Source organism: Pan paniscus, chromosome 1, assembly GCF_029289425.2.
Source record: "Pan paniscus chromosome 1, NHGRI_mPanPan1-v2.0_pri, whole genome shotgun sequence".
Lineage (NCBI taxonomy): Eukaryota > Metazoa > Chordata > Mammalia > Primates > Hominidae > Pan > Pan paniscus.
The window spans coordinates 77,904,078-77,913,438 of NC_073249.2; the positions used below are offsets into that span (position 1 = coordinate 77,904,078).

Sequence of the window (9,361 nt, forward strand, 5' to 3'; positions counted from 1 at the left end):
GCAAAGGGATGGGAAAAGGAGGAGGCAGGGTGAGGGTTGGAGGGAGGTGCTCTAAAACAATAACAGGAGGAAGAGAAGATGATGAACTGGCACAGGCCTCCCAGTTCCTAACATTAAGTTCCAAACCTAGCTCTGATTTCTTCTGACCTTGGGCAAATCTCTGGTTTCTCTGTATCCTACTGTGCTCCAGGAAGTTAGAGAAAATCAAGCCAGAGAAAAGCTTCTTATAATAATGTCATCAAATGCCAGTCTTGCTACTATTAAAGGAAGAAAAGCTAAGCTACCTATGATCACACACACACACACACACACACACAGAGAGAGAGAGAGAGAGAGAGTAATTAATATGGTATTAATGAACCCTCTAATTTGTTGGAAATGATTTTTAATTCATGGAATGCAAATCATTTAGTGTCAACTCCTTTACCCTCCTCCCATTCTAAACAATTCATTCCATTTTCAGGTTTGCCTTTAGGACATTTTCCCTGACATTTGTGTCTTTGACTTATTCTGCTCCTTTAACTAAATGACTTATTCTTTAAAAGGAAAATAGAATTCACCTCCCTTAAGTATTAGTGCCTTGGAAGTCCTTATAAAATAGTTGATCTGATCCATCCCACTCTCAATTAACCTTCACTGCATCCAGTTATATTTTTAATCTCTCCAATCTCTTTTTTTTTCCTTGCTGCTCTTCTCTAGGGCCCTCTCCAATATACAGTATCTCTTTGTGATAAAGTCACAGTCTAAATTCAATGCCTTGTTGTCAACTCAGAAACTGAGACACAGATCACCACCTTCCTGCTTTGACATAGATACTTCAGTACATGCAGGCTTGAGCTAAAATGATATGGGCTGCCAGATGACTCTGGAAACGCATATATTGTCTACTTTCCACTTATATTCAGTTCAATTTCAGAACTGTAGTTTTTCAGGGATTTTTGTAAAAATAAATTGACATACTATAATTTTTTATCCTGATTAGTTTGCATTATATCTGACTACCTTCATTTACATGTGCATTTGAAAGTTGTCTCATACTTTATCCTGTCAGTTCTCTTTTTATACATACATAAGCTTCTATGTATTCATATTTTCTTGTATATTCTTACCCAGTATACTTAGAACTCAATAAATACATGTTCATTGGTTTTATGTGTCCATATTTCTCAAGAGTTTCAGGAGGAGTCATACTGAATCCCAGCTTGGCTGCTTGCTAGCTATACGATCCTGGGTGAATGACTTGTCTCTCCAACCCTGAATTTTCTCCCCTATTGACATGGGGATATGGAAACAGGTAAGGAATAGAAGGTATGAAAAGTATCTAGCAGAATCCATGTCTGCTACCCCATAATGGCTAAGCAAATGTTGGCCCCTTTTTTCCGTCTACTTTATAAAATGTATTTAGTATAACATAATCCATAAGAATTTTTAAATCAATGCAGAGAGTGTGAGAAATTGCAGTGCAAACTTGGACTAGGATAAATTGCAAAACTTTGGCCATACAGAAAATTAAATTGGATCATTCTATATAGCATATGAGCTTGGGACTCTCTTGACTTGGCTCTGGTAGCAGAGGAAAAAAATAATCTATTTCTTTCTAGATACTTGAAGTCCCTCTAAAATAAATGACAATAATAAATAAAACTTCATAATTTAACTCACTAGCCGTAGCAAAAGGTACTAGCTAAGAAGAATACCTAACACTCTAAATGTATACTCCATTGATAGAGAACCCAATAGCCTACCCTCTAATCCAGCTAAACATTAAGTTTCCATTCCTCCAAGGTTCTGGGTGACTGCCCAACTTCATTCTTAAAGAAGTTAAATCAAGTGCATTTTTGGATAACTGTTAATCATAAGTAAATTCCAAAACAGAGATATCCTATCCAGTCTAGTTATCTTAGTTATATTGCTTCTCAGACATTATTAATAAAAAAGGAATTCATTTGATGGTAGTAATTAAGTACCACCAACTGTGAATTTGTGATAACCTAAAAGTATATTATATAATGTTAATTCAGCAAAAATATTTTTGTGATTTCAAGTTCTACCAATTCATTGTTGCATGAAGAAAAGTTCATGTTTTGACACTTTATTTATAGACCTTGGGAACTATGAAGTATGGTTCTCAATAATTATGACATTTTAATTGTAAGCACCATTTATCTAATAACTATAATACTTAGAAGCAATTTCTTGAAAAATATCAGCATAATCACTTTTTAAAAATATTTTATTTCGTCCCCATTAATCACAAAACTTTTTCTATTTGTGCAGAATTGAGAGTCTATTTACCACTCAGACTAGAATAAAATAATGTGGACTCTTCTGCCTATATAATTAGCATTGAAAAACTAATATTTCTAACAAGCGTGTCATTTTAAAACATCTGCGTATTAGCAACTAGTACAGTTTTCACTTAACACCTCTATAAATGAGTTATATGCACTCTAAAAACATACTTAAATAAACAATCCAATTACATTTTTAAACTCTCTTCGAGAATGTCTAATATAGCAAAGAAAAATACTTATCTTTTAATAAATGTTGCTTCTGCCTAAGGGGTCACCTCAAATCTTCTGTGAAATGAGGCAAGGTAAACATATGTAAATAAATATTAATAAAATCATTAACATAGTAGCTTCTTGTTTATTATTATTATTTGAGACAGAGTCTTGCTCTATCAGCCATGCCGGAGTGCAGTGGCACAATCATGGCTCACTTACAGCCTTGACCTCCTGGACTCAAGTGATCCTCCTACCTCAGCCTCCCAAGTAGTTGGCACTACAGGCATGCTCCACCATACCTGGCTAATTATTTTTTGGTTTTTCTGTAGAGACAAGATCTCACTATGTTGCCCAGACTGGTCTCAAACTCCTGGGCTCAAGCAATCCTCCCGCCTTGGCCTCCCCAAATACTGGGGTTATAAGCATGAGTACTGTGCCTGGCCAGCTTCTTATTAATATAGGTAGCATTTATATAGGGAGCAAGACAGAAGTTAAAAGTATTTATCAGAGGAAATGGTAAACCTCAACATGGAGGATGCAATATGGCACAGAGGTTCTAGAGCATGGGTTATGGTCATCAACACCTCTAGTTGAATCTTAGCTCCACTGTTTTTATATTAAATTAAATTATCCTTGAGTGAGTTACTCAAACTCTCTAAATCTTAATTTCCTCTTCTGTAAAATGGAAATCATAAGAGTACCTACCTCTTTGGGGTTGTATGAGGACTAAATGAGATTATTCATATAAAAGCACCCAGAATAGTACCTACACATAACAAGCACTCTATAAATGTTAACCATTATTATCATCACCACTGCACTATAAATATATGTATATGTATAATGAAAAGAGTTGAATAAATTCAATTCTTCTGTATACAAATCAGACCAGTAGGCAGACCCAAGCCAGCTAGTAAACCCCTATGTTCAGATTATAGGTCTCAAATTCTATTCATTAGATCTTAAGCTGCCTCTCATTGCCAGCATATATCTCATCCTGCACCACCAAAAGAACAATCTGGTTACTCATGCTATATCACATTAATATGCAAGTTCATCACTTCAGCAAGAAAATCACAAACAAGTGGTTCATTCATGACTCATTTTATTCATAACAATCTCAAACCTGTCACCCAAAAATCAGCTTTTACAGCAACCGCTAAATGAAGTAAACATATTCACATCCGAATTCATTCATTGGTGTCCAAAAAAACTCAATATAAACAAACTATCTGAGAGAAGATACGGTTAGTCCACTAAATGAGGATTGTTGAGAAAATGCATCATTATTTTGTAGAGAAGAAGCTTGAGTCAAGAGCAAACACAATGAATTTACACAAGTGATGACCCTTGGTTTTTATGGCTGCATTCAATAACTGCACATTAGATCGAGTCTTAAAATGAAAACTGTTTCGTGTAAAAGAGGAAAGTTGCATCCTTAGGAAAGAAACTATTTTTATTGCAAAATTCCTGGATAATGACAAGAAAATGCTAAGATGTTACAGTAGAAAATGGATACAATTTTTTCCACCTAGGCTGAATATCTTATCAAAATAGAAAACTCCATTTTCCCTAAGGTTGGTTTATAATTAGAAATTAGATTCCTCAATAATTCAGTGACCGAAATCTTTATTAAAGTCAAATGACCTTCCTAATTAAATTTTCTCCTTAATATGTAAGCTCTGCTAGGCAGGTGTTATCGCTACATATAATTAAGACTTAACATATGAATTAAATGACCTTTTTCCTCTATGGTCATCCTTTTCTTTGATTTGGCGTTCTAACAGTTAATTAGTGGTAAAACTTTTTAAAGTACAACAAATTACTAATGCATTCTGGTAAGTGCTCTGATTTTTATACTTGTCCCTATTTTTTATTCCATCTTGAAAAATATTCAAGCTTAAATATTTTACTCTTCTACATTTCTTTTTTCAAATTATTTCAAAAGAACATAGCTAGTGTGGGGAGATGTGTACAATTTTATTATAACAGTAGGAAGAATGTTAGAATTTCAAAACCTAGAAAGTAGAATTGTGGTATGTGCATACAACTGACATTAAGTTCAAAAGCTCTGACCACAAACAATGCACTTACATACAATATAGGCTCATCCAAGTAAATATATGGGAGATGCACAAAAATATGGTAATTTCATTTGAAATACTTACAGTTTTAATCTTTAAGTATTTGTTTAAAAAACAAAAATAGTTAAATAACTCTTAAGGTGTCATGACAAAAATGCCCTGGCATTTGGAAAGCCAAAATTATGTTACCAAAACTCACTCTTTGGATGCCACTTTATATCTCGTAAATTTCATTGGCAACAAATCAAAGAAAGTAACTGTTATATGTTTGAAATCCATCACTTCACCAGAAGTCTAAGATGACGTAGGCAAAATGCTTTACCTTCACTTTGCTCATTAATCGAAAAAAATAAAAAAATGAGGTGTAGTGATTAAGTGAATTACTCAAGGATACAAGCCAATTGTCAGCAATTTTACTTTGTTAGGCTTCTTATCTTTCTAGTTCATACAGGAAAAAAAAGTATCATCTGAGAGATGGAACATCATTTGAGAGAAAGGAATATGTACTTTATGAACACTAACATTTCCAAAGGAAATGTGGGAATATTCAGCTCTAAATTCTACACATCACCAAGCACTAACAAAAAAATAAAAAAGGAACAGAAACAGGAACCTTCTGCATCCCAAGTCACGAATGAGCCAAATAAAAAGAATAAAGTACAATCTCGCCAGCATTTTTTCTTGGATACTGTACATTTCTACCTGGTTTTCTACTACTAGGAAACAGATTTCAGTTTTCATAATGCTTTCAAATGGGCTTTTCTTAGCAAATGTCTGCACTCTTCAGGCAAGGCCATTAAGGTAACTTAATCCCTCATGAATTGCTTAGTGGAAGAAATGCTGATTCCTAATTCGAAAATTAATTCCTTAGTTGTTTCTGTATTAAGAGTCATGAGGAAAACCACAGCTACAATTTAGATTCAGAATGTTATCTTGAAGGCTAGCAAGACAAATAGGAGCTTAGAGAACGGAAGATGATGCTGGGGGAGGGGGCGCAGAGAGAGTGCGAGAAAGATGCTGGTCAGTTCCGAGATGATGCAGGAATGACATGGCACCTGGACAACATAAGTCCACGTCCACCCCCTGCCAAGTCTGTGCCTCGGGCTCTCTCACAATTGCCTGGAGCTGTGAATAGGTGCACACGCAAACACACCACCTTTTATTCTTCGACTCTCCGGGAGGAGAATGGTGGGGAAGCGTCTCTGGATAAAGCTTCACCACAACAAACGACGTCTTTCTCCTCGCACCCCGCCTCCCCAGCTAGAGGCAGGCAACAGTAGACAGCTGAGAGGAACGAGAACCCAGGCGAGAAGGAAAGCATCTCCACCTAAGGGAGGGGGCTCGGGGGATAAAGCCCCACAGCCTCACAGGGAGCCTCACGGAGGGCGACAGGAAAAGGAGGGGGGTGTTGAGCTGGGAAAACAGGAGAGGGGCACTGGGAAGCTTTCGGCGCGCTACGCAGGGAGGCTGCCCGGGGCTGGCGCTCACCGAGGGGGTGGGGGTCGAGCCCGGGGCGGACCCCTCCCCCGACTCCCCGACTGGAGGACAGGGAGGAAATGGCTTTGTATCGCACGATGAAAGGCAGGCAGGAGGGCCACCAGGCGGGGGGTGGCAGGGGACGGAGGATGCCCGGAGCTGGAGGACACCGCCCGCCCCACGGACACCGCCACTCTGCCCCCCATTCCACTCTGCCCCCCATTCCACCGCAGCGCCTGGTCCATCCACCTTCTGGCTCCCGCTGCCCGTCCACGTTCCAACGGCCCGCAGCGGGGTCGCCCCCTGCCGCATCCTTACTCCGCGCCCTGCGCGCTCACCTGCCCACGAAGTTCTCGAGCACCGAGCTCTTGCCGGCGCTCTGGCCGCCCACCACGGCGATCTGCGGCAGCTCCAGCAGGCAGCTCTGTCCCAGCGCCGAAAACGCGTCCTGCAGACGGTTCACCAGCGGGATCAGCTCCTCCATCTCCCGGTTCCCCATCTTGCCCGAGGGGCCGGCGACCAGCTGGTCCCTGCTCGCCTCTACGACCTGACAGGGAGTAGGGGCCGCGCTGCCCTGGCTGCTGCTGCTGCGCCGGGCTCAGCCAGCCGGGTCCTGGCGCAGACGTCGGAGCCCGCCGCCAGCCCGCCGCTTGGCTCTGACAGCTAACGACCCGCAGCGCGCCTGCGCGGGCGGGCAGGGGCGTGGCCTATCTCCGCGACGCCCCGCCCCCGCCCCGCGGCTGCCCCGCCCCGGGCTTCCCATCGGACCACCAGGCCAGGCGCGCACGCACTGCAGCCCAGCTGCGGCCAGATGCCACGGCCTCTGCGTTCTGTGGCCAAGGCTCAGAGGCCAAGTTACAGCGCCGGGTCAGGAAATGGCATGAAATCAGCAGCAGCGGCAGCGTTGTTCTCCTTCAGCGGCTACCAAGCCAAAGCCCAGTGGAAAGCACTATCGCCGCTAACACCACCACACGATCACCAGCAAGAGCAGCACCGCCGCCGCCACCACCGGGGCACCGCTGCCAGACTACACTTCCCGAAAGGAAATCTCCTCTGTCACGCCCTTCTCCAGAATCCGCGATGACTCCTCCCAGGGTGGCAGGCCTGTTGGAGTCTAAATTCTTCAATGTGACATCCATCTAAGGCCCTGAGTGGTCTGACCTTACTTAATTCTTCATCTGTAATGACTCGTCCTCCCCAGCCCCGCATAAGCACAGGTAGAGTCTGTAGGGTTTACCTGCCCCGATACACCCCTTTAATCACTCTGGCCTGTGAGACTCCTCATGCCATTTGCCCTCCCGGTCTATCTCCTTCTACCGGGTCTATCCAGAACCAGGTACCCTGGACGCATTCTGTGAAATTTAGCACATTGAGAAGTGACTGTGTGTGGGGTCCTGTGCCTGATGATCGGGACACAAAGATAAATGGCCATGCTTCTCTTAGCCTCCACAGACGGTTCCTTTTTAGTCTGCTCCTCAAATACTGATGCTTCGCAGGGTTTCATATATGGGCATTTTCTTGTCTAATGCTTGTCCTCTGCCTGAGGACTTTCCCATAGCTTTAACTCTGCATCAAGGCTGGCGACTACAGAAATTTACATTGCTAGACCCTGTCTCTCTTCTGCAACTTAGACTGTACTCCAAGAGGAGCCCAGAATACTACCTGAGTGTCCTACAAGTACTACAGACTCAATTTATTCAAAACTGAAGTCATCTTTTGTAATCTCAGCATTTAATGTACAGTTCCTTCTAACTCTAAAAAGACTTATATTAAAATGTTCATAATGTCAAAAAACCTGAAAACAACCCAAATGTCTAACAACAGGTGAATGAATAAACAAACGTGGTATATATATATAGTGAAATAATCTCTGCCACAAAAAAAGACTTTTGATATAGCAACAATCTCAGATACATTATGTAGAATGAAAAAGGCCAAAGACCATATTTGTTTGATTTCATGTATGTGAAGTTCTACAACCAGCAAAGCTATTCTATGGTAATAGAAATCGGAACTGTGGTTGTCTTTGAGGAGTGGAGATTGACTGTAGGAGGCATGAGGAAACTTTCTGCAGTGATGGAAATGTCCCATGTCTTGACTGGGATGTGGGCGTACATTTGTCAAAACTCCTCAAACTAAACTTTTAAGTGATGTGCATTTTACTGTACATCTCAACTTTTTTTTAAAGCAGCAGAAAAAGACAAATAAAACTGAATGCATCTCCACTGAAGTGGATCTCTATTAGAATGTCTGCCCAGGAAACCTTTTCTAAGAAACACTCCATCCAATGCATGGTTGCAGCCAGAGCAGTCATGAAGATAGAAAGGCATGAAGAAAAACTGAGCCCTGGCCATAGCTGTGTGCACCAGATTGGGCACCTGACTCGAGCTTTACCAATCAAAGCCTTTTCCCAGGAATATGCAATTGAGAGAGAGATTGGCCTTTGTCTGAGTGACTGAACTATAAGTGAGGAATAACATTGGCAACTATGGTTAGTAAGATTTCACCAGTAGAAGGGAAGTGCTCACCTTCAGAGAAAGAGAAAAGTAAAAAGACACAAGGAGAGGAGCACAGGGAAAGAAGAGGGAAGATCCGGATAGTACTTGTATCCTCAATCTTGTTCATGTCTGATGTCCAACTGTAATCCTGTCCTCAGTTCCTTGTACAACCTCCCCACCAATAAACTTATAATAAATTCTCCTCTTTGCCTAACCTAATTCAACTCATATTTCTTTTACTTGCAATCAAAGAATCCTATAAATACATTCTCACACTAGAGATAGTGTGCTCCCTATCTCAGGGACAAGCCTGCCCAATCCCAATCCAGAATCTGGAAGTCATTCTCACTTCATTTTTCCCTCTCTCTCCTTCATCCCCTACACCAAATTGGTACCCAAATAATACCCATTCTACCTTCCTAGAAGCCATTTTCTGTCCATCCTTGCTGCCAGTGCCTCAGTTACAACCATCATTTCTCAAACAACCGTTTTCCTCTATGCTTTTCATATATACATATATATACGTATATATATGTATATACACGTATATATATGTACCCTGAATAGATTTTCATTCTTGCCCTTGGCATATTGCATTAAGTCACTAATTTACATGTCCCTCTCTTTCACTATAATGCCCTTCCCAAAGATGTCCACATTTTAATCCCTGGAACCTGTGAATGTTTCCTGAAGTGGCAAATGGGCCTTTGTAGATATAATTAAGGACCTTGGGATGGGAAGATTATTCTAGATTATCCAAGTGGATGCACTCTACTCACATGAATTCTTAAGAGCA

The 9,361-nt window shown here is 41.2% G+C and overlaps 1 protein-coding gene across 9 annotated transcripts in view; it reads right to left on the reverse strand.

Moving 5' to 3' along the window:
• The window catches only part of DNM3 (dynamin 3), a 583,300-nt gene extending 576,474 nt beyond the window's left edge, over positions 1 to 6,826 (reverse strand). For all 9 annotated transcript variants that reach the window (XM_055111556.2, XM_034940650.3, XM_003824660.4 and 6 more), the window contains exon 1: positions 6,406 to 6,826. In XM_055111556.2, the coding sequence (XP_054967531.2) occupies positions 6,406 to 6,566 (161 nt within the window). In that variant the 5' untranslated portion in view covers positions 6,567 to 6,826. The remainder of the gene's footprint in view (positions 1 to 6,405) is intronic.
• Between the last annotated feature and the right edge of the window lie 2,535 nt (positions 6,827 to 9,361).